Raw genomic sequence first — 25,258 nt, 5'->3', positions numbered from 1 at the left:
CACATACTGGACTTTGTTTTACTTTCCGTACATTTGACATTTGTTGACCAGTCTGATTAGTTCCTTCTTTTCTTTTTTTTTTTGGTCTTTTTGAGACAGGCTGTCCCCGTAGCTCCACCTAGCCTGGAACTCATAATGTACACCAGGCTGGTCTCAAACTCAGTTCCTTCTTTTACGTAGAACATTTTATATCTTCTCTCTTAAAACACAGGCAGCTAATTACTAGCTACATAGCAAATATATAACACATTTTGTATCTTTTTGATTCTCCATTTTGAAATCATAAAAGTTTATCCCTCATTTACAAAACTGTAAGGAAAAATGAGGCAACTATGATGGCCTGATAACAAACAGCAGAGACAGCTGAGAATCAGCACCAGGCTGAGGGCTCAGAGCACCCTACTCTGCAAGGGGCCCCAGGGGAGAGATGAAGAGAAACAGTATAATATGCATTGCTACCCGATTAAGATGCTGGAAGGGTGGGTACAAAGTGCCTCTTCACAGCCTGCCCAACTACTTGTGTTTCTGCACCATTAACTTAAGTGTCAACCTGTTCAGGTTGAAACGGTTAATCATTGGTTAATGATCGAAACCTAAATTGTTATAAATAGCAACACCTACACAGCATAAACTGATGAGGCATTGTTTATGCTGAATGAAATTCTAAGAGCAAGAGGATTTACAGGCACAGCTGAGAAAAGGGGATTTCCCCCCTCCCAATCCTATAAAGAAATGTGCATAAACTGAAGAATACCTGGCCTCCTCTGCGGATCTTTGTCAAGAGAAACTGAATCTAGAACTCAGCCAAAAGCCTGGGTTAATCTGCCAGGCACAGCCTATGAGGGGAGGCTATTACCTAGGCCTGAAAGTTCACTTCCTGTTTCCCAGCAAAGCAGCTTGTCTAGATTCACAAATGCAGTTCTCAACTGTGTAGCTCAATTGCTGTTTGAGTGATATGGGCAGGGCTTCTTAGTTTGAAAAAGCACATTAAAAAAAAAAAAAAAATCAACTATGTGTCTATAAGCTACTTAACATCCCCTAATTTTTTCCCTAATGAACTTCAAGGAAAGCCCTCACGACTCCACTCTTTAGATGGTCCTCAGATTTAAATGTTGAAATCCTAACCCTTAAAGTAACAATTATCAGGAAGCTATCAGTGGGTGTCACAAGAAGCCAAAAATGTCCTCATGATTGGTACTAGTGTCCACACAACAGAGGATCTAGAGAGCAAAAGGTGCCAAGAAAGTCAGCCCCCACCAGACATCAGATCTGCTGGCAACATCTTTTGTACTTCTCAGTTTTCTTACTGAGAAATTCTGTTGTTCAGTGGCTATTCAGTCTGTAAGAGGCAGATGGGTTGATGCTAGAGTGATAAGAATGTCCTCTATCATTGCTGGCGGCTCAGAACCTAGATGAGGGCCATGAGCCAAGGAACGCAGGGACAAAGCACCAGGAAATGAACTTGACCTTAAGTCTCCAGTGAGGAATGGGGCCCTGCCAACAACTTAAAAGAAAACTAATTTATTTTTTTGTGTGTGTGTCTGAGTGTTTTGCCTGCATGTATGTAAGTGTACCTGCCTATGCAATGCTTATGGAGGCCAGAAGAGGGCATTAGATCTCCTAGAACTGGGATTACAGAAAGTTGTTAGCCAATATGTGGGTGCTGGGAACCAAACATGGGTCCACTGCAAGAGTAACCAATGCTCTTAACAACTGAGTCATCTCTCCAACCCCAAGTTTTTTCCTTTTCAAGCCCAGTGAGACACATGTTAAACTACTAACCAAAGGATAAAAAATTTGTGTTAAGCCCCTAAATTTGTGCTAATTTATCACAGCAGCAATAGGAAGCTGATACACACATTTGTATAGCTGGAGGGATAAGATTAACCCAGTTATGGTTTCTACAGCAGTAAAGTCTGACACCTACTCTAGCCTTCTAGCAAGGCAAAGAGACTAATTTTACCTCCCTATTTGCTTCTGGGATCCACCGTAAAACGGGGATTTCAGGGACTGACTGGCACTCACTGGCTGTATGCCTCTGGGAAAGTCACTCTGATCTCTTTGCATTTCTGCTCTATCAGCTTCCTACATTAATAGGGGAATAAACCACTTAGCTCATATGGTCCATGTGAGGACAGAATGAAATAACATAGTACAAGTGGTGGTACTGCTAAGTGCTGCTCATGGAAACTCTGATTTTGATCTTCTGTCAACATGGGAGCCTGAACTTTGATGGGCCCCAAAACAAGGAAACCTCCAAAACTACGTGAGGCTGCCAAGTAGGGCTACGTGCTGGTCTAGTTTCATTTCTGTTACGGTGACAAAATACCCTGACAAAAAAGTAACTTAGGAGAGAAAGGGTTTATTTTAGCTCACAATTCCAGGTGATTGCCCATCACCATGGAGAAGCCGTAGTGGCAGGTCACATCCACAGTCAAGAGCAGAGAATGAATGGTGGCATGCTCACCTGCTTGCTTGCTTTCAGCTAGCTTTTTCTTCTTCACTAATGTTCACAGCCCCTGCCTAGGGAATGGTGGTGTCCCAACTGGGCTAGGTTTTCCTACCTCATTAATAATCAAGACAATCTGCCATAAACATACTCACAGGCCAACCGGTTCTATCTAGCTAATTCCTCAATAAGGCTCTCTTCTAGGTTGTGTCAAGCTGACAGCTAAAACTAAACAACACAGGTGCTAAAAAAAGTTAATGCACAAACAAATAAAATACCTCTCTGAAAGAGTGAAGGGGACAAATATGCTTGCCTTGGCAAGAGTTATCAGTTCAAGGTAGTCAGGGAGAGAACACTGGGCACTTTCAGATACAGAACAGGAGAAAAGCTGACTAGTAGGCTGCTTCTTAAAGAGAGACCCCTGAATTAACCTGAATGCAGCTACTCCTTAGTTAACACTTCTCCCTTGAAGAAATGTGGAACTGCAAACATGTCGAAGAAAACCATCTGTTCTCCAGCAAACATAAAACCACCTCCGGGTGGTTTCTGAACATGGCCTCAGTCTACAGCAAGCCCCAGCAGGTGGGCTCATAAGTCAGTTGACTTGCTGGCAAAGCAACATGGGTACATTCCCAAGAAGGGTGGTTTGGGGGAAGGGATTTCAGTCTTATTAAAAAGATCTCCAATAATTAATACTGAGCTGAGCTAGGAGGGAATTCTGACACGAACAGCAACAGATTATTAAATGACTGCACCTGCTCTTTAACCAGAAGAACTGAGAAATTAAAACTTTGGAACAATATCATTACAATCACCCTACTACTCCAATCTCAGGAGTACCCTAATTGATTATAATGCCAAAAGAAATAACAACCAATGGACTCTCATCTCAGTGATGAGACTGTTCAATCAAGAGGTGTCATCCCCCATTTTCCACTATCCTACATGTATCTAAACAGTACACGGAGCAACAGTATGAAGAACAAAGATTCTAACTGTGATATGGATAATGATACAAACCTGAAATCAGGAGATTTCATCCTGATATCACCTTAAGTGTTAATATTCCAATACAGAAATTTGCTGGTCAGACAGGCCTTCAGGCTATAAAGCTCTGACAGTGGCTGTTGTAAACAGGGATGCTAAGGAAGTGTGAGATGCAGTAAGGAACAAAGTAAAGGCTACAGAAAACATTTACTAAGGCTGTTACTGCTTCCCAAAGGTCCTAGGCATTGCTCCAGGTATCAGTGGAGGTGGCCTTATCAGGCTGTACCCCACGTAGATCACCCAAGAAACAATAAATAGCTATACATCTTGGTATGTAGAAACTACCACTTGATGGTTTTAGGCTTAGAATTGCAAATTGTAAAAGTGGAAAAAGGATGGTTGGCATTTCAAATTTTCTTAATGGGTCAGATTCTTTTTCAAAGGTCCTAAGTACTTCCACCAGCCATATGTATATTTAAGTCATTTCCAGGGCTTAGCAGATTTGGACATGACGTAGGCATGCAACACTTTCATTCACTTTGGAATTTCCAGAGATATAATATGACTTCTTGCTCAGAAGACCAGATGTGGTCAGATAATAACCAGCAACATTCCCCTGTAGGGGAGCAAAGTAAGTGGGATTTTGCGTGTCTACACATAAAACCCATGGAAGAAAGCACTTCTACAAAGGTGGCTAGAATCTGAGCACATTTCAAGGGTCCCCAACACCAAAGATGGGAGAAAGTGGCACAAGTTACACCAAATTACAGGAAGGGCTGAGGTCTTCAGTGTGAACATCTAATAAGGACATCATTCCCCCCTGGGCTAAGCTAATGCTGGTCACTGTTCTGAGAACATTTCTGAGGGTAGTACTGTCACTGCCTTTTTGTTTTATGTCACATTTCCAGGAAGAAGTATGAAAAAGAGCTGTAGTGAGGGTCAAGCAGAGAAGGGGAAGAGTCTTTAGAAAGGGTGAAGGAGAGAGGGTGTTCTCAAGCATGGCGACAAGATGTTGTGATATGGAGACTTACAGAAACGTGACAGATGTTTCCAGCAAGGATCACTGAGAAGGTTCCACTAGCCACGCTACTAGTAAGTGTGGGGCCAGGAGACAAGCAAGGGAAACGAGTGCATTACAAAAGCTGAGGTGTCCCGGGACCTTGCCATATACTCACTAGCCACTGTGGATCTGACTGGGGACAGCACAGCAGGAGGCACATAGATAAGGAGCAGCTGAGGTGACGGGCTTAAAGGCCCAGAGTTCAAATCCCGCAGGGCCCACCTGTTAGCATGTGATAGCACTTCTGCACCTAAGTTTCCTGAAGAATAAACTACGGAGGTGAACACAGCATGTAAGCAAGTATCTAACTGTGGACTCAGCAGGAATTCAGAATGGGTAGTTTAGTTTTAATGATAGAACACATGGTCACACTGTGAAGTGGCAGTAACAGAACTATGTTCCACAGAACATGAGGATGAATCTTTTCCTGAGGGGTTGTTGACCTTACTAGATCAGCTAGGGAAGGAAGACGACAAGAACCAGGAAGCAGGTTACTGGCAAAGGAGAGACAAGTGAGTGATGCCCAATAATATATTTTCCCTACAAAGTTGAAGACAACATGCTCAGCTCAGAGTGAGGAAGGCAGGCAAGGAATACGGAAGCATCTGTACTCGCCTTTAACGGGAGGTGGACAGAGCAATGCAAAGGTCCCCCAAGTCTTCATCATGGAAGTCCATTTCTTTTTGTTGTTTGAGACAGGGCCTGACTATGTAACTCAGGATGCTCTCAAACTCACAATCCTCCTGTCTCAGCCTCTTGAGGGCTGGGATTACAGGTGTAAGCCACAATGCTCATTACCTTTATCTGTTTCTAATCATCAGAACCTATCTATACCCAAGATGAAGATGGGCCTGGCTACCAGAGCATACTCCCACAGGACCACTGCTCTACAGGATGACCTCATTGGGGAAGCCCAAGGCAGGGCTATGTCTCTGGGAGGGGGAAATAAGCAGGCAATAATCCATCCCTCAGCCTGTGTTTTCTGCGGGACTTTCCTGATGAGTCAGAATGCATCACAAAAGTGAACCCAGAGCTCTCCTAATTCTTCCTGCAAGAGATGAATTGAAAGAAATAATCTTCTGGGGGGGGTACCCCAATTCTTAGGAGTCAACCCAGTACCCTCATTAGCAGATGAGGGCACCGAGTGACAAAGGAATTTGAAGGCAGAGCCATGAGAACATTTGGACATCCTCAACGCTCAGCTGGCAGCCCTCCCATTACCTTCTTTCTGCAGTGCCCAATCAGGGTCTGGAGGTGCTCTGTGCCAACAGTGAACCACACTCTAAAGAAACCACTTGGCACTGGGAATCATACCTTTTTAATGTTCATTTTTCTGGTGGTGATTTTCCATTGTACAACAACAAAATCCTTCTCTACAAAACATTCCTGATAAAACCTACCATTAAAAAAATAAAGCTCATTTTTCTCCTTACAGGTATGCTTGTTTCATTCTGACACATTTTGAGTCATAGATGTGGGTCCTACTAATTTGATTTTTTTTAAAAAAAAGCATAATATAAAGAACTTTCCAAAGAGTTTACAGTTCCAATTGTTCTATCATGATGAACTGAATACTGAAAGTAACCAAGATTGATGGTACCGAGGAGAAAGGATATGCACAGAAATAGATGGAAGTCACTGCCCCTCTTGCATGGCATGGCCCCACCACAGTTCTTCTACCCAAACAAAAGAATCTGTGACAGTATCTAACAATAATCAGGTTAGAACAGGGAGGGAAAGTGCTGCAGAAAACACAAGAAGAGACAACAAAATACATCATGCCTTGATGATCGCGGCCGTTGAGGAAAAGCCAGGCAAGTTCTCAGGGGAAGCCACACAAATGTATAATCATCCTTCAAAATTTCTCCAAGTCTTCTCTTAGAACCAGGGTAGGTTATACAAGTCCCTTGCCAAGCCACAGGCAGGAAGAAGGTATCACAAGCATCTGGCTTCATAAAATGCCTATCATAATCTTGCTGGGCTGGAAGGAAGTGTCTTCATCTTCAAAGCACTTTTTAAAAAGAACTGCTACCACCTGGAGAGGAAGGCGCTGTAGAATATACCAACAATAACTCAGTCCATGTTATGTGAGCAATAACTCAGTGGTTTATGCAACTGTTCTCTGAACTATGGGTGCCAAAGCGGCACTGAAGATCAGAATATACCAAGATGAAAAGGAAATGTAAATCCCAAGGGAGCCCTGAGGGCAGCTGAGCCGACTTTATTCACCCAGCAAAGTCAGAGTCCTAGGAGCGGAGCTCTGTGAAGTCTACTCTCCCCATACAAAGCATGCTGCTTTGACAGAATGAAAGCTAAATTCACCCCATACATACAAGATGACATACCAAAGAAGACAATCGCTAAATTATATATCTTGTGTACTCTTGTAAGATTCTTCTAAAATAGAAATGCCTGACAAGATTTTCTTAGGGCAAATAAAAGGTCCAATTCTTTTCCCTATTCAAACAGACTGCCGAATCACTACCAAGAAAAAGAATGATGTATGTGCTGAAGACCACCAGCCTAGTGCGATCGGCTACGCAACCCTTCACACGAGAGGCTAAGAATATTGTATACAGAGTCCTGATTTTCTTGATCAATTCCCTAAAAATGCAATATACAGAAAATATATATAACAATTATAAATGAGAAGCTGGGGATGGTTAGAGCAGACACTAAAAACCAGAAGGCTAGCTCCAGGGAGGCCAATCAGAAGAGGTCTGGCAAGAAATCATGGAATTATTAGTGGAAGTCTTCTGCCAACAAAAACAATCATTAAATGTCTTTGATGGGTTCAAGGGAAACTAATGTAATTAAATGGTCTTATGTTAAAAAAGAAGGAAGGGAGGGAGGGAGGGAGGAAGAAAGCAAGCACATCGCAGCTTGAATTCGGCTCTATTTCAACAGTCTAATGACTTGTGGCTCTGACACTGGACACTTTCTACAAGGTAGAAGAAATGGATCTATCAAACCCAAGACAGCAGGAAGAAGTGTAATTATGCTTCTTAAATCACCAAGGAAATCTATTGAGGACAAAACTCATGGGTTTTCAATATGAATGGTATGAATCCTTAGTTCCAATCTTTGGTATATGAAGAATGTCTCACAAGAGCTGTGCCATGAACACCTTACAGGGCGGTAAGATTTAAAAATGACTCTGATTTGAGTCCTTTTGAGACACATTAGAATTCCACTGTAATAAAACATAGAGTGCTTGAAAGAGATCTATAGGCTAGGAGCTTCTCAGAAAACGTCATTCTTTACACCCCCATCCAACTAATAAAGAGTCAAACATCTGGACTGAGAAAAGGGGAGTCCTGAGTGTGACCCTGCTGGAGGAAGCAGGAAACATGCCAGCTAGAGTGCGTCCTGAGTGTTTGGGCTGTGTAATTCATCCTGGTGCTGTTGCAGGCATGCAAGGAAATGCCTCAGGCATTTAAAGGGGACACAATCATTCTTCATTTGTCAGTAGGGGGCCTGTAGAAAGCAAAGTGTGTCTTACTCTAGAACTTCAACAAAGAAACACGCTGTGTTCTCATTTCCCATTTTGGGTTTCCTGACTCTTTCCTTGCCCTGAGTTCTGAGCTCCTGCCCACACCCTACAGCATGAGAATCCACTGGGTGGCTGTTCAGGCTGAGGTTCTGGTAAACAAACTGAGGCTGTGGGTGTAGTTGTGGGAGCCTCAGGCTAACAACTGCACAGTCACCATCTGCTCATTGGATTCCCTTCTAGAAGATATTCAAATTTCATACGAGCAAGCCTGGTTAACTGGAGGCCTCATGGCTCAACCAAGGATTTTTGTTGATTAGTACTATGTGTATGTAAAATATGTGTGTTTGAGTGCAGGTACATGCATGGAATGCACACATGTGGAGGTCAGAGAACAACTTTGCAGTTTTCTTTCACCTTTACATGGGATCCAGGGATTAAACGCCAGTCAGTAGGCCTGTGTGGCAAGCATTTCTACCTCCTGAGCCATCTTACCAGCCCCAGCCAAGGACTTCTCAAGTTTCATTCCCAAGAGGCAGACTCATAGAAATATGATGTGAACTATACATTTAATTTTCAAATTTCAAATGGTCACATTAAAAAGTACACAAGAAAGTCTTATTAAACTTAATATATCTAAATTTCTAATCACTGCTATAAACCGTAAGAGAACTGAGATTTCATGGGACATTATATTCCCTGATGTTTGCTGCTAGACTCTTCAGCCAACATACTACATTCACAATAAAAGCATTCAGAGATGGGAAAGTAGCTATTAAAGATACTTCCCAGCATTTCGACAGGATTGAAACCAAGAAATAGGCATGTAACTGAGCAGAGAGGTGCGGTGTAGAAAGGCATTGCAGTGCAATAGCAGAGTCAGGGACCTTGTGATGCTCTGAAATACTGAATTTTGTAACTGTAAAGGAAACAGGGAGCCCAAGTGCAGCTGCACAGGAAAAGGTCTAGGAGCGCCAAGGCATAGAATCCAGCATAAACTACAGTGTGATGAGGACATCTGCACAGCAAGCTGGTACTCCAAGTCTTCAGCACTCAGCTTGGTCACAGGTACTGCAATGGTGCGCACCTTAAGAGGGGCCCTGCTCTGTCTTTCTACTGCTGGGCATATCCGAAGTCCCTTCATTCATACCTTCAAGTCCCAATGTGTTACCCCCGAGAGCCAGGATAGCTCAGGAAACCAACTCTGACCTGAATAAAACTTTGTGGACACAAATTTAGTATTTAAAATTTTAATCAGTGACATGTAAGCAATATAGAAGTGGAGACCTGATAATAAATTATATTCTTTGAAACTAGAGGACATCTTTGTTAAGTGAACTAAGAAAGACAACATGAATTCACATGTGAAATCTAAAAAGTCAGATGCAGAAGAAGATAAAATGATGTTTACCAGAAGCTTGGGAGATATTGGTTAAAGGACATTAAGCTTCAGTTAAATGGAGCAGTAAGCTTTTGAAATCTATTGTACAGCATGGTGTGACTATATATATATATAAAATGATCTAACCAAAATTGACAATGTGAGGATAAATAAAATTTATCCATCAATATATAATTACTATTTGTCAGTTAAATTAAAAAAATAAAACTCTTCAATGAAAAGCTTAAAGCAAGTCTGTTCTGCTCCCCTCTTCTCCCCATTTCTCACACATCGTGCACCTAAGTCAGCCAGCTACAAGGCCAATGCATTTGAAGTGACTGCTTACCTGTCAATAAACTGATCCACAATGACAATGTCGCCAGGCTGGATCTCCTCCCTCAAGGACCCACAGGCTGTGGTCACTATGACATGTGTACAACCTTCCTCCTTCAAAGCCCAGATATTTGCCTGGTAGTTAACTTTTGAAGGCATGATGGTATGCAGCCTCCCATGTCTGAGGAAGGAGAGTGGAATGACAGACAAGTGATCAGGGCGTTTTATTCATTACAAAAGAAAACTAATGCATAGCTTTACCCACCAATACCTTTTTAAAGAAATTTATTATTTTTATTTTATATATATGAGTGTTATGCCTGCATGTTGGTAAATGCACCCATGTCATGTAATGCCCATGGAGTACAGAAGAGGATGTCGGATCCCCTGGAACTGGTGTTACAGACAGTTGTTAACTGCCACGTGGGTGCTGGGATTCCAACCCGGGTCTTCTGCAAGAACAGTCAGTGTTCTTAACCGCTGAGCCATCTCTCCAGCGGCCCCCACCATCACTTTTAAGGTCAGTTAATAACTAGCCTATAATAAGTACAGAATAGTTAATGTTAAAATGCAGTCATATTCCATAGATTCATTCTCTTATTAAGAATAGGCAAGTCACACTCTTGAAGATATACTGTGTCTATTCTGTGGAATGTGAAAACATCCCAGAGTGAGGCATCTGGTCTCACCTCTGCCATTACACAGAAAACAAGACGTGCCAATGAGACAAAGAAACCAAGTGAGTCCTTTCTGCCTCATCATCCAAGTAAATATAAACATGTTTAATCTATGAGAATTCCCAGTGCTTTAGGATGACAAGAATGTGCTTTGATCAGCTCTTTCATGGCCATTGTTATAGGATGGACTGTTTCACCAAAACTCTTAGCTTAGAGATAGGTGTTTTTTTGCTTTTTGATACAGGGTCTCCCTGTAGCTCCAGCTAGAATTCACTATGAAGACCAGGCTGGCTTTGATCTTACAGAGATTCACCTGCCTCTACCTCCCAGTGCTGTGATTAAAGGTGTGTACCATAGTTGGAGATAGGATTTTTATAAAGGTAATTAAAATGGAGAGGGGAGGGTGGGTTCTAATGTAACAAGTGTTACCTTTATTAGATGGAGAAATTGAGACACAGACATGTACAGACAGCAAGTGGCCATCCAGAGGCCTGAGATTCCCTCATGACCCTCTGAGGATCAGCGGCCCACTCCCTTGATTTCAGACTTCTTGCTGGCAGAACTGTGAGAAATTACCCTCTGTTGATTCATATTCAGGCCTTCCTGACCAGGGCTCACTTGCCTTTCTACTGTTCTGCCATGCTCAGTGCTGCTCAGGCCCTTGACCCTTTTTAGATCTCACCTCCAAGGTCAGGAGATACCTACTCTAACCACTCTATCTAAGTCACATCTAACTAATGAGCTTATTTTTCCAACTTATAGCACCTCTCAGAACCTCAAACTATGTATGCCCCTTTGGTGTCCACCTTTGTAACTACAATCCAGCCCAAAGTGATGCCTGTGTCTGTCTTTCTCACTGGTATCCATCATGTAAGGAGTTCAATCTATTGGACAAATGTGTTTGGTAAAAATTCTTTGAGTACTTGAAACACATAAGCCATACCCACAAGCAGAGAGAAACTCCAGTTAATAGTTGTGAAAACTCAATTTCTAAAATTAAAAATTCACATTTGTTACATGACATTCTTATATATATATATATATAAACAATATTTGATAGAAGCCTAAAACATGTAATGTTCTATCACAGAATGGCTTTTTCAAGGTCAAATTTCTTTTGTACATGATAATGCAGAAATCAGAAACAAGCTTGGCGAGCTTGTTTATAACCTGCTCAACAGGTATTTATTTACCTGTTTTTGAACTGAATACTTAAAAGTAACTGAAATAGTTTTGCTCTACAAACACAAAAGAACTCATACCTCATCATTACTTTTTCCACATTTTAAGTTAAATTTAGAAGTGATATTCAGAAATCTTAAATATTTTACCTTGCAAGGAGGACACAATCAACATTTTTTATCTTCCCCAAAATTAAGGCATCAGATGGCTGCAAGCAATAAAAAATGGTTACAACTCAGTGATTTAAAACATATGTATAAACATTTCTTAAAAAGCTGTCATTTGAATTGTTAAGCCACAGCAGATTGGTGGAAATCTGGAGTCTGAATATACACCTTAAAGAAAGGAATCTAGACATTTACTGATCAACAGAGTCATCCATAAATATCTATCTATTGAGCTCTCCACTGGCATAGACTCAGCAAGCTTTGAAGGTTGTGGGGGGGGGCGGTGCATGCCATTTATAAGGTCTATTTGTAGCAAGCCCCAGGGGGCTCTGATGGTATACTAATCCAATTTGGATGTGCCAAGGGTGTTTGGAAGGTTCAAGAATAGGTGTGAGAGTGAAAGGTTGAAAGGTTAGGAGGCCACTGTGAGGCAGGACCCCTCAGTGGTGGAACAGTCTGCCTGTGTCATCCAAGCCTAAGAAGGTCAAGGGATGATTTGAGGTGATGTAGGGAAAGGTCCTGAGAAAGAAGGCAGTTAAGAAAGCATGAGGCTAAGAAGGCCAAGATGAGAACAGGACTTGGAAGACACAAGGTCAATCTATGAACTATGTTGGAAAGAAGGGCCTGGCTGGAATGCAGGATGCTCCTAAGAGGACCAGGGCTGACCTACAATGCTTGGAAGTGGTAATGTAGAATTGGGAGTATGTAGGTACCTAACCTTGGCCGAGGCAGAGAACAAGGAGCCTGTCCTATCCAATTCTACTAACCTAACTGTGTTCGGGATACCCAGTACTCCTCCTCCGGGCCAGGCTCACCCAGAAAATGCCACTTTGTAATGATTCTTCATCCTATTAGTCATCAGCCTATTTGCTAAATTACTGTGGTCTGACCCAACCTCTAAATCAGAAACAGATTTGAAGTCACTGTTTGAAATGAGTCCTAACTTCTAGCAACACAAATTGAGAAGCTACTTGTGCATTCGAAAACCATGTCATCCAAATAATGCAATCTGATACACTCTTAAGGACACCTTCTCAGCTGATGGAACCTAGTGGCAGGATTGCTCACTAGGTTTCATCAGGTGAGAAGGTGTCCGTAAGAGTGTATCAGATTGCATTATTTGATGATGTGGCTTTTGATGACATGGACCAGACATCTCTAGGCTGCCAAACTAAACCAACTGTTGCTAACTTAAAATTCAAGTCAGTAAGAAGCAATTCAAAGTCACTGTGTCTCTCTCAGTTACCTTGCCAAACGGGGTATCCACATATTTTTCAGTTCTTCCTTCTAAAATTTCTGGATCATCCAAGCCTGTTCCACCAATAATTCCAATCTAAGGGAGAAAAGGAGGGAAGTTCATATTGAATCATGCTTCATTTGAACAAAACGCTTAGTTCAAGCCTATATATACCCAGGTTGTTCTTCATTCCTCCCAAACCCTGTAAGAAAACAATTCTAAAATTCTAAAAATTAGTGAACAATCAACAAATAGTCAAAGGCCTTCTATCAACAAACAACCTCCCCCCCCCTCCCCATTTAATGGTTTCCTATATTCTGGAAGAACCACAGCGTTGGCACCTTATTAGACTGATTCGCACTTATTCGGGACTGAACTGCAAATAAATACAGAAAGCATAAGTGGGTAGAGAAAGATCTTTCAGATCAAGGCTATTTTCTGCACCAGATAACATTACAAGAAAGCTAGGAGAACCTCTGAGATAGAAAACTTTAGGTTTGCTTGTCTGTCATGCCATTGCACCACATGCTCCAGGAAAAGGAAAGTTTTCTTTTTTTATGTCATTACCATTATAGCACTGGAAGGGAAGGTGGATGACAGATTGGACTGACAATGATGTGAGCCTGCAATATGGTTATTAAATCAAACTGTCATTTATATGTAATTCATATGTACACAGAGCAAACACAATAATTAATATACACTGTATAATCATATATTAAAAATAAGCAATTCAGGGCTGGAGAGGTGGCTCAGCGGTTAAGAGCACTGACTGTTCTTGCAGAGGACCCGGTTCAATTCCCAGCACCCACATGGCAGCTACGAACCATCCTTAACTCCAGTTCCAGGGGAATCCGAAGCCCTCTTCTGACCTCCACGGCATTGCACGACACTGGTGCACTCACATACATGCAGCCAATACACTCATATCCATGAAATGAAAATAATAAAATATTTTTTAAAAAAGCAATTCAAAAAAATTTAACTGTTTTTAAAATTTTATTATTTTTATTTTATGTGTATGAATGTATTGCCTGTATGTAGGTATGTATTTAAGTGTACCCATGTTGTGCAATGTTCCCGGAGGTCAGAAGAAGGCGTTGATTTAGATGGTTGTCAGCCACCATGTGGGTGCTGGGAATTGAACCTAGGTCTACCTCTGCAAGAGCAGCTAGTGCTCTTAACCTCTGAGCCATCTCTTCAAGTTCTTTCTTTTGGTATTTTTGAGAGAGGATCTCCCTTTAGTCGAGCTGGCCCAGCACTCACTGTGTAGATGAGGCTGGCCTTGCTCTCACAGAGATCTGCCTGCCTTTGTCTCTCAAGTGCTGGGACGAAAGGTGTTTTAATTCAAGCAATTTACTTCAGTTTTTAGCCTAGAAATCTTGTCCTCAAAAAAGTAGAGAAAGAAATCTGATTCTTTAAGAGTTAATCTATGGGGCTGGAGAGATGGCTCAGGGGTTAAGAACACTTATTGCTCTTGCAGAGGACTGGGGTTCAGTTCCCAGCATTCACATGGCAGCTCACAACTGTTTCTAACTCCAGTTCCAGGGGATCTTCCACCCTCTTCTGGCTTTGTGAGCATCAGGTACACTTGTAGTAGGCAAGAAAAACATATATACACATAAAATTAAAACAAATCTTTAAACAAAGTTACCTAATTTAACATCTACAAAACAAACAAGAACAATTACAAGGACGAATATTAAAGTGTTAAACTAAAAATTAAGTAACAGAAACCATTAGGAAAAATTTCCTAAGCTGACCTCCAAAAACAAACAGGATTTAAAAAATGACAGCAACTGAGATGGCGCTCTATAAGAAACCTCAAGGAAAGTGACCCCAGCACAGCGTTTCTCTCAGTGCAAAGGCTCAGACCTACTGCCGCTGTGCGTTTCACTTAAGACTTCCTATTAAGTGAACAAGCTTCCTGACTCCAGAGATCAGAAGTTCCAGAACGAAGAACTACTTGAAAATGTAATTACATAATTTTAAAGTCAAGTTATTACAGTTGGCTTTCCCTCTGGCCCTCGATTTCTTGAAGACATCTCAACAAATCAAGAAAAATAAGGCGATGTAGTGAAGGAACTGTCGCCACATTTCTTTATGCGGCTAAGCCAGTTGACACTGCTGCCACCTTGTGGTATTTTACTGAAATTACAACAGGTTACCTATGGTAACTGAACACTATAGGTACATGTAAAGACTAACCAATATATTAGAATTTCAAATCAACAATAGTGATTTGTTCAATACATTTGGGTTATGTAAGGTATTCATCTTAAGACTATTTTAATCACACAGTCTTATGTAATCCTAGTCCTGCTGGCCTGGCTTTTATCTTTCATTTCACATACCCAGGCTATCCAGTGCACGTCCTCACACTAGGCCACAGAGAGAAAGACCAAACTTTGAAATGACTCTTAGCCTATTCTTTGGGAATTTAGCTACTCATAAGAATTTTGGCTTTAGCTGGGGATGTAGCTCAGTTGTAGGTAAAGTGCCTGCCCTGGGTTTGACTGCAGCACTGTATAAACCAGGCAGGGAGGCAGGGATCAAGGTCATCTTCGGCTACATAGAGAGCCCAGGCCTATCTGGGCTACATGAGACCCTGCCTCAAAAACAACAACAAAACTTTAGAATTTTTACTTACAACTACTTTGCATGATTATTAAGATGTTCCCTGGGCCACAGCGTCTTAGATTTTAGAGTCAACACTGACCTTCAGGCTTTTATACACAAATCTAATTTTGTTTTAGAACTACTCTTTCAGTGTAGATGAGCTAGTCCAGCATGAAAGCAGTACTGCAAACTGGCTAGCTGCTGAAATTCAGACCCCTTGAGTTCCCAGCTTGAGCTACACACTTCAGTTCATACCCTCCCGGTTGAATGACAGTCCTCTCAGCCTTCTGGCCGTAGATAATACTTGACATGAAGGCAGGAGGCTACCGCCCTCCAGGCTGGCCACAATAGCCTCCAGATAAGCCCATCCAGTCATCCAACTGGCTCTTGTTATTAACGGAAACCTTCATCTTGCAAGGAATGCAAGAGTAGTAACTGAATACTGTACTGCCAGCCACACCAGAGAACAAAACCACTGGAGGCTGCAGAGCCAATATGTGGCCAATGTCACCACCTACTGGCTGCATGGAAAAGTACAGCTGAATGAACCCTCAAACACAGGGGGCCCTTGAGCTCTAACTGGGTGATAAACCAGATATTCTCATCACAGATCGGTGCTACTTACTTCAGAACTTACCTTATGGACTGTTAGGCCCTACTGTATTATTCTCATCTTATAAATGAGGAAGAGAAATTCCAAAATTAGAGTTGCCTAAGAGCACATCATAAGTAAAGCAGTACTGCAGCCTTCATCACTAGGATATGCTAGTTCCCAGTATCCTCTGGGATCTTTCATGACATCAGATACTTATCAAGGAATTTTTACTGTCTCTATGACATAAAGAAACTGATCCTCAGTCAGGTAAAGTTCTTACCCAAGGTCACAGAGCCTCGGGGTAGAAAAGTTCACATTTCTAATATCCTTGTAACTACTAGGTAGAAATTTTTGGAATCCAGCAGCTGCCTACTCCGCAGCTAAGAATGTCATAAGGTAGAATCTGAAACCTACATCAGAGACTCGGCCTCGTCATGACTCGCCTGAGTTCAATGTATTTGAAGAACGCCTTGATTTACTGACTATTCTCTACATTAACTTCATGAAACCTTTCACACTGGAACACTCTATTTGGGCAACATGAATGCATGTTCCTGGGATGCAGTCATTCATACAGGCTCAAATCTCTTACTCCCTTTGAGGTCAGAGCAGCATTTAGGCTGTTAAGATACAAGGAGAACATGGCCATCCAAAAGCCAGGGGTTTGCCACAGAGGAAACAAACCCTGATGGCTCCTTACCTGGGGCAACTGGCCTCCAACACAGTGAAGCAGTGTCAGTTGCTCAAGCCACTCCACCTGGGGATGCTGTTAAGACAGCCCTAGTAACCTAACAAGGAGGCTGGGGTAGCCTAAGGGATCAAAACAGCCATGGCTTTTATTGCTCAAGCCACTCTACCACAGTGCTGTAAAGGCAGGCTTACTCACCTGACACAGGCATTACAGTCAAGAGTGCCTGAAGGGTTAGAACAGTCATGGCTTTAATTTCACAAACGTCTCTGTTCAAGGCCAAGATAGTAGCCTAAGGGTCAAGGAGTGAAATGGACCATCAGTTTCCAAGGAGCATTTTCCTCAAGATTCACTGTATTCTTTCCAACTGTTCTTTGCTTATTAGAACATGGGCAGGATCTGGCCATGAGTTCCTCCCAAGTTAGCTCCCAGCATCCTCCTGGGACCTTTAGATGCCAAAGTCCAAGTCCCAAACTTCTGATTATTCAAAGCTTGTCAGGTGATTCTAAGGTGTAGCTACTGAGCACCCTGCTCCCAGGGTTAAAACAAGAATTTCTAAAATGTAAGTTACCTAAGTGTGGCAGGCTGAACGATGACCCCTATGCTAGTTGGGTTGTCACTCTAAGACAAATACCTGAGAAAATCACTTAAAAGGAGGAAAGGTTTATTTTGCCCCACAGTATTAATCTGTGGTCACTTTGTCCCACTGCTGAATGTGTGGTGAGGCAAAGCGTCTTGGCGAGGAGAGCATCTTGGGAGTAAAGATGCTCACATGGCAGCCAGGAAGCACAAATGGAAAGAAAAGGCTGTGGTTCCAACATCCCCTTTAAGGGCACGTTGCAAATGATTCATTTCACTACGCCCACCTCCCTAAGATTCTACCATCTCCCAAAAGCTGTGAGCCTTTAGCATATGGGTCTTTAGGGGATAGTTAGGATCCAAACTATAAGCCCCCTCAAGAGATCCTACTTATATCCCAGTTCCTAGATCCTACAAATGTTATTTGTGTAAACAGATGGAAGACCATCCTAGATTATCTGGTTGGGCCCCAAATGGAATCCAGAGGGTCATGGTAACAGAGTCAAGGTCAAAAGAGGGAGGTCATGTGATGATGGCAGTGTGTGACTGCAAGGCACTGAGTCAAGCACACTGGTTCTCCAGAAGCCAAATCAAGTAAATGAAAATCCTCCAAGGGCAGCCAGTCCTGTTGAAACCTTCATCTAAGATTCATGCTGGATTTCCAGCTTCCAGAACTCTGAGAATACATTGGTGTTTGAAGGCAGTCATTCCAAACCAGCAGTTAGAGCAGCCGCAGACCAACAAAACCTGACAGGGCCACCTGACGCATTCAAAGCCACCCTTTCCAAAGCTCCTGAGGTCAGAACTAGAAAAGTCAGTGAGTAATGTCCTGGGGCTTACTAGGACCTTAGTGCTAGGTCCTACCCTACAACCTTCTGGCTCAGCAGGATTGGGATGGAGCCCAGAATTTCACACCTCCACCAAACTATTAGGCAAGGCAGATGCACTGCACACTTTGAAAACCACTCTTTTTTTTGCATGTGGGATACAGAACAGAGCACAACTACAATCAGTTAAGGATCTACAGACTACTGCATACAAATATTTATCCATTATCTGTTTTCTCACCTTCTTTGCCTATGTGGGTCAAATTTTTGATTAACTCTAGTAGAACTAGCATGAAAATCCAATGAAACACATCAGCACCACCGCTGTATCTTCACACCCTACCACCCCCAGCAAAATTGCACACACAAACTTCCTCAAGGCAACCAAAGCCTCTTATTTCCTGGCTTTTCTCTGCTGGTAGGTACATAAACCTGGGAGCTCCTATCTCTTCTCACCAGGCAGTGAGTGGCCCAGGAGTCCTCAACCAAGTATGAAATGGCTCTCCTGGGAATATGAAGAATATGGGACATTTCTGTCTGTCATAGTGACAGGGGAGGGGCTAAGTTGGCACTTTATGGGGACAGACTAAGGATGTATTCTCTGTTCTGCAAAGCTCAGGACAGTCCTACAGGAGACCTGTACTAGCCCAAAGGAGAGCTTGAAAGAGGTATTACCAAGCTACAGTGGAACCACACACCCTCTTTGCCACTCTAAACATGATCAACAAATTATTTTCTAATTTTCCAGAGTGAAAACTGGCCAAAGGGAACCATAGATCACTGAAGGAGTCCTCCCAAATGCCCCCTCTCTGGATGCCAAAGATAGGCTTCGCCTTCTACAGCCCATGAATGAAACTGGGCAATGGCTCCTTGAAGTCCTCTTGGACAAGGCCAGCTATTAATCCATGGCCGCTGCATCCTGCTGCTTCCACCCACAGCTGCCTCATACATGGAGCAGGCCCACATGCAGGGAACCATAAGACTGTCTCTTATTACTCTACTCTTAGGTAGCTTCCACCGTCCCTCAACATGCCACCACTCACTTTGCTACTACAGTAAAGAGCTCCCTCAGCACCTCACGCTCTAGCCACCTAACCAGAAATACATTGGGAGGAAGGAGTCCATATTTACTCTCCTTGCTCCGAAGAGTCACTGACAGCTTCTACCTCCAGTCTGGAAGTGATCCCCTAGTACTACCATCCTTTGGGGTTGGCAGTCACAGAAGTCATCCTTTCCTTCTTACACTCCCCACATCTCAACACCTCCCTGTTGCCTGCAGATCCTCATTATTGTGGCTACCAGCCTAGACTTGGCACCAGCGCCATGGCTTCTGGCCAGATGTAGCCCTTTCTCCATATGGGCAATTCTATAGAGCAGCCAAGCAGTCACTTAAAAATGTAAATCATACACTACTTCACTGTTCAGAATCCTTTAATGGCTTCCAAAATATTTAGTCAAATCCAAATTTGTTATCCTAGTTTATATACTGCAGGCCCACACCCATCTAATTTTGGCCATGCACTAACAAAGACATTACTAATCCCAGGCCACCAAGCACATTTCTTCTGCAGACCTTCCTCGGCTGTCTCCACTGTAATCTCTCCTCAGGTTCTTTACCATAATTTCAACTATCAGCTTGTCTTCAATTTGCTGAAGTTGCTGAAATAAAAATTAGACTTATAAACAACAGAAATTTATCTCACAATCTGCAGGCCCTTTAGGAAGCCCAAAATGAAGGGAAATTCAGTGTCTGGGGAGAGCCTGCTCTTTGACTTATAGATGGTTTCTTTTAATACAGTGAGAGGTGATCAGGCAGCTTTCAAGGACGCAGTGCCTTCTACAATGTCACTGTGGCCACTGAGTAAGCTATCATGGCTTCATCAGCCTGAAATCACCCCATCTCCTAAAACCACCATATTGTTGATAGGGCTTAAAATCCACCTCCCTAGGTGACTTACTACTTTACTCTCATATTTTTTGGTCTTCCAATCCCAATATAACTTAAACTTCAGAAAACAGGGAACTTGTCTTATTGAAAGATGCATCCTCAGGGTCTGGCAGGTTTTCAGTAAGTACTCTTGAGTAGGATGCAGTCAGTAGACAGCTCGATTTGAGTGAGATGCCAGACACTGTACTGCCAAGATAAAACTCTAGTGTTTTTCACCTGAACGGGGAATCTGTGTCTCAGACCAAGGATATTAAATTTAAGCTTGAACTCCTGGCAATGTTTATATTTTACAAAGGAAGTTACTGGGGTTGGCATTAATAGAATGCCAAAAACTGAGCTGGGTGTGTCACACCTTACTGTACTTAAATCCAACACCCTTTCAAAGCACGTGTGACTAGTCTTAGAGTAGAGGACCTTAAGGCTCAGGGGTACACTGCTGACAGGAAACAGTAGCACTAGAATACAAGGCCAGGTCTCTTGGTTCCAGTTTTCTGGCCCTCATCACCTTGAACTGAGCTGTGGCACCCCTAACTAAACTGTTGCTTCTCAATAACAGATGAAATGGTGGCAGTGTGTTGGGCTACACTTCAGACACAAATGTGGCTCCTATACCCATACCTGGAGAGTACGCAGTGGTTTTGGAGAGGTGGCTTGGTTGCGCACACAGCTCACACTCCTCTTCTCTAAGGTTGGACGACCTCTTTAAGTCATACATAAACCAACACAGACACCACGTTTCAGATTTGAGAAATGTCTCATGTGTAGCTGCTGGAATGCCAGACTCTAGTTCTGTCGTTATCTAGACATCGTGACTTTTCAGGGCCTCAGCTTCACATCTGTGAATATGAATTTGTGTGGTCATAGGGTCTTGAATGAACAATCCACCTCTATTACTGGACGGTGTGCAGATAGATTTATATTTATAGGGGCTTTTTTTGGTGTGTGCGTGCGTGCGTGTAGGCCAGCAGCAGACGTCAGGTGCCTTCATCAGTTATCTTTAACCTTATTTTTTGAAAGGGGCATTCTTTCTGAGCCTGGAGCTCACCAATTTGGCTAGGCCGGCTGACCATCCAGCTCTGAGATCCACCTAACTCTACTTCTCTACTTCTGGGATTGGACACTTGCCTCCACACCCACCTTTGTTTTACCTGGGTGCCAGGGATCCAATTCAGGCTCTCATGCTTGTGTGGGAAGCACTTTGTAGCCTGAGGCATCTCTCCAGCCCCCAGAATATAATTTCGTAATAGCCCATTTTACTCTGGACAATGGCACTCAAGTTTTCTATTATATGATGCTGCCATAGCAGTCTTGGGGATATGATGATACCAGCCCGCATTCTCAGTATCAAAGTTTGTCACCTGTTCCGATCTCCAGGAGAACAATCAGTTGGCACTCTTAGCAGCAAAGGTGTACCTCTAGGTTTTATTTCAAAAGCCTGCCAAGATCAAAAATACTATCATTCAATGTTTATATCAGGTCTTAAATCACATGGCTCTTTCTGCACTATAGTGAACCATACTAATTTTACAGGGAAATTATTTCAGGATGATTGCTAACCAGATTAAAGTAAACTTTCTTCTTGGTCCTTACTGGATTAACGTGATCCTGATTGGGCTGACAAAGCCATCACAGGCCTTCTACCTTAGTGGAATTTCACATACTCTATAGAGAAAGGCATGTCAAGATACCCCTTCTTGGTCATAAATAATTACATCTGGTCCCACCTACAGCCAAAAGGAAGGTAACAGACATTTTAAATGTAGTGTAAAGCTACAGGTGAAAAGCTAGGGCCTAATGATACCTAACATAACTCCCTGTTGGAAAAAAGATAATTCAGAAACCATTTCAGGTTCCCATTCCTCAGTATTTAACCATATCTATAATACAGATATAATTCTAACCCTCCCAGCAAATTCTGTAGAAGGATTACATAAATAGTATATAAAAAATAAAAGGAATTCTGTACTTTGTACGAATTTCATGAAAACCCTCTCTGCCATGTTCCTGCTGACTGGCATAGGAGAGGCTTTCTATAAATCATCATTTACAAAATAGCTAAAGTTTCACAGCAAGTCTGCACACAGCATCCTTATTCCCTCCTATCATTGAGGTTAGGCCCTACGACGGGCCTAATACACAGATCCCTCCGGCTGGTGGCACACTTAACTGCTGAGATGTGCCTCTTTCAAGAGAAGTGCAGATTCAAAGAGATTTTGGGAGAAAGAAGTGCTCCTCCTGTGCAGTCGGCCAGAAGTGTCTAACAGTGAATCAAGTTAACAGCGTTCTTGGCTAATAATAAACAGCCTGGAAAGGCCTTAGCTTTTATCGTTGGTTTTCCTGTGCACTGTGATTCCACTCTCCCCATCAATCAGAGTATGTTTAAAAGCCCCAGGGATCTTCACAGCAAGTCTCAAAACTCATGCCCCCCCCCCCCCCCCGAGGTTTCCAGCTCACCAAAATCCCTTATGTCAAGGCTTCTGGGGACCCGAGGCCCAAAGAAACTGAGCTTTCACTTTCAAGGTTGATACCAAAGCCATTTCAAGGCAGAGGCCTTCAAACGGGGTGGGGGGGGGTTGCCCCTAAAGAGACGCCTCTACTCCCCTTGGGTCTTTAAAAAAGTCTTAACTCCCTCAGCACTGTGCTACCGGGATAAAACAAAGCAAAGAGAAATTTAAGTTTGGCGGAAAAAGCAGCTTGCAAAAGAGCAAGCACGCAGCTCTCCCACGTGGGCCGCCAGGGCAGCCAGAGAGCGGAAGCGCGGACCCCACAAGGCACATCTGCAGGCTGGTGCCTCGGGTGCGCTTCGGCGGAGCATCCGCAGAGGGCAGTGGTACCCGGCGGGGCGAGAGCGCGCACCACCGTCCCCAAAGCGCGGACTTCCACGGTGCGGGGCGCGGCTGAGGACCCGCGCAGAGGCTGGGGGACGCGGTGCTCGCTCGCGGGGGCGACGCCCCTCTCCGCGGGGCCGGGGACCCTCGGGCCGGATCGCGGCCCCCGTGCGAGGAGCGGCGAGCAAGGGCCAGGTCTGGGTGAGCTCACCTTCACGGCCGGGCAGGTGGCGCCGGCTCCGGAGGCCATGTCTGCACTGGGACCGGCTACGGCCGGCAGCGCTTGCGCGCCCAGCCGAGGGCAGCGAGCGAGGGGAGCTCGGCTCCGCCTCTTCCTCCCCGAGGGCGGAGACTGGCTGCTTCCGCGGGCTCTTGCCCTGCACCCTCCTCCTCAAATCTGTTTCCGCCGCCCCGCCGGTTCGCGGACCGCTCGGGCTCCCCCGGCTTTCTTTGCGTGTCTGCGTTATAACCGGCTCAAGGAGATGGTAACGGTGTGGCGAACTCACGGAGTACTTAATTGCTCCAGACTGTGCTTTGCACCTGGTTAACTCGCTTTCAGAAGCTCCTGGGAAAGACGCGCAGTACTGCCAGGTCTCCCTGAATTAGCTGCCTGGGGGTGGGGATGGAGTGGGAGGCTCGCCTGGAAATCCGGCCCTGCTGCGCCCTGGGAAGGCGAATCCCCTGCACGCGGAGGGCTGCTGGCTGATGGTCCCTCCCTCCGCGCTCGGCGGAAGCGTAGCTGGCTTTCCTCTCCTCGCAATTCCGGGAAGACAGAATTGAAGTTCCTGAGATGGGGTTGACCCAGGGCCCAGGGATGAGAAAAGAGTAAGGCACCACTGAATTTATCGTTCTGATTTGCAAACTGCTTTATTAATCTTCAATTTGAGAGGCTTTTAAACACCCAGCTTAGTGCGACCACGTAAGGGTACTCTTTAGTCTTTCCTACCAGGCCTGGTGGTACAGACCTGTAATCCCAGTTAGTCAGGAGGCTGAAACAAGAGGATTACAAAATCGAAGTCTGGCTTGGCTACAGAATGAGTTCAAGGTCAGTCAGAGCAAATTAGCAAGCCTCTGCCTCAAAGTCAAAGTAAAAAGAGGGCTTGGGATTTAGCTCAGTATTAGAGGTATAGTGGTGGAGAGTATCCAAGGAGGCCCTAGAGTCAGTCCTCAACCCCACAAAACAAAAATAAAAATAAAGCTTCCTATGCCAGGGTAGTAGCTGATACACCAGTTTCCAGAATCCAGACCTATGTCTTCATGATTCAGTACTAGCAGAACCCCACTTCCACCCCCAGCAGGGTTCCACTGGACTAACTACCCCTCACTCTCAGAGCCCCTGTCTCTTCTCTGTTAGGATAATTCATTACAGCCTTTGATGGAGTAAGCTCTCCCAAACAAAATGCTGGGCAGAAGCCGGCTGTAAGGGAGGTCCCTTAGATACAGAAATACTACAGATTACTTTGGAATTGGGAAAAAGTGTCCTCTTGTCTATTAGCAGTGTTAAGTGAAGTTCCCAGAGAAAAAGTAGCACCTACACGCTGAAAGACTGATGGACTAATTACTTAGAACTTCACTGATTGTGGAGAGTTGGAATGTTGCAGGCCCAGAGTCAAATTACCCTGAGCCATCTTAGTATCATCAATAGTCATTTGTTTTCTACCTGTGTATGTTACTTAACACCCTGTGTCTATTAGGTAAATCCTGGAATGTACAGATTTCTAGCTTCGACCAACCTAAAGTCTGAGAGCCATCAGACAGCATTTGAGGCCTAAGCAGTGACTTCCCTGCTTTGCCATACCTGGCTGCTCTAGTTGCTTCTCCGTTGCTGTGATTAAACACTGACCAAAACCAACTTGAAGGAAGAAAGGATTTATTTGGCTTGTCTGGTACAGTTCAGCATGGAGGGAAGCTGAGGCAGGAACCTGGAGGCAAGAACTGAAGCAGACACAGGAGGGGATCCTGCCTGCTCTCTTGTTCAGCTATCTTGTACAGCCCAGGCCCACCTACCCTGGGGTGGCACCACCCTCGGTGAGCTGGTCCCTCCCACATCAATCACTAATCAAGAAAAATGACACACAGACATGCCCATAGACCAATCTGATGAAAGTTAATTGAGGGTCCCTCTTCCCAGGCGTGTCAGGTTGACACTAGACCTGTGACACCCACCTGCATGCTTCCTTTATTTCCACTAATGTATTTGAAATGTGTTGG

At 43.8% G+C, this 25,258-nt stretch overlaps 1 protein-coding gene and 1 long non-coding RNA gene across 2 annotated transcripts in view; one reads left to right on the top strand and one right to left on the bottom strand.

The window, feature by feature from the left end:
- The window catches only part of Mtap (methylthioadenosine phosphorylase), a 37,697-nt gene extending 14,250 nt beyond the window's left edge, over positions 1-23,447 (bottom strand). Inside the window, exons 1-4 of the mRNA XM_008828933.3 lie at positions 23,259-23,447; positions 12,973-13,059; positions 11,709-11,767; positions 9,714-9,881 (exon numbers count right to left, since the gene is read on the bottom strand). Coding sequence (XP_008827155.1) covers positions 9,714-9,881; positions 11,709-11,767; positions 12,973-13,059; positions 23,259-23,297 — 353 coding nt within the window. The 5' untranslated portion in view covers positions 23,298-23,447. The remainder of the gene's footprint in view (positions 1-9,713; positions 9,882-11,708; positions 11,768-12,972; positions 13,060-23,258) is intronic.
- A 304-nt stretch (positions 23,448-23,751) lies between these two features.
- Positions 23,752-25,258, top strand: part of LOC115069579 — a 64,418-nt gene continuing 62,911 nt past the window's right edge. The window contains exon 1 of the long non-coding RNA XR_003848832.1: positions 23,752-23,872. This is a non-coding gene — a long non-coding RNA (uncharacterized LOC115069579). The remainder of the gene's footprint in view (positions 23,873-25,258) is intronic.

The sequence above is a fragment of the Nannospalax galili genome, unplaced genomic scaffold (assembly GCF_000622305.1).
Source record: "Nannospalax galili isolate Female #2095 unplaced genomic scaffold, S.galili_v1.0 scaffold52, whole genome shotgun sequence".
Lineage (NCBI taxonomy): Eukaryota > Metazoa > Chordata > Mammalia > Rodentia > Spalacidae > Nannospalax > Nannospalax galili.
This window is presented reverse-complemented; position numbering and strand designations above follow the sequence as displayed.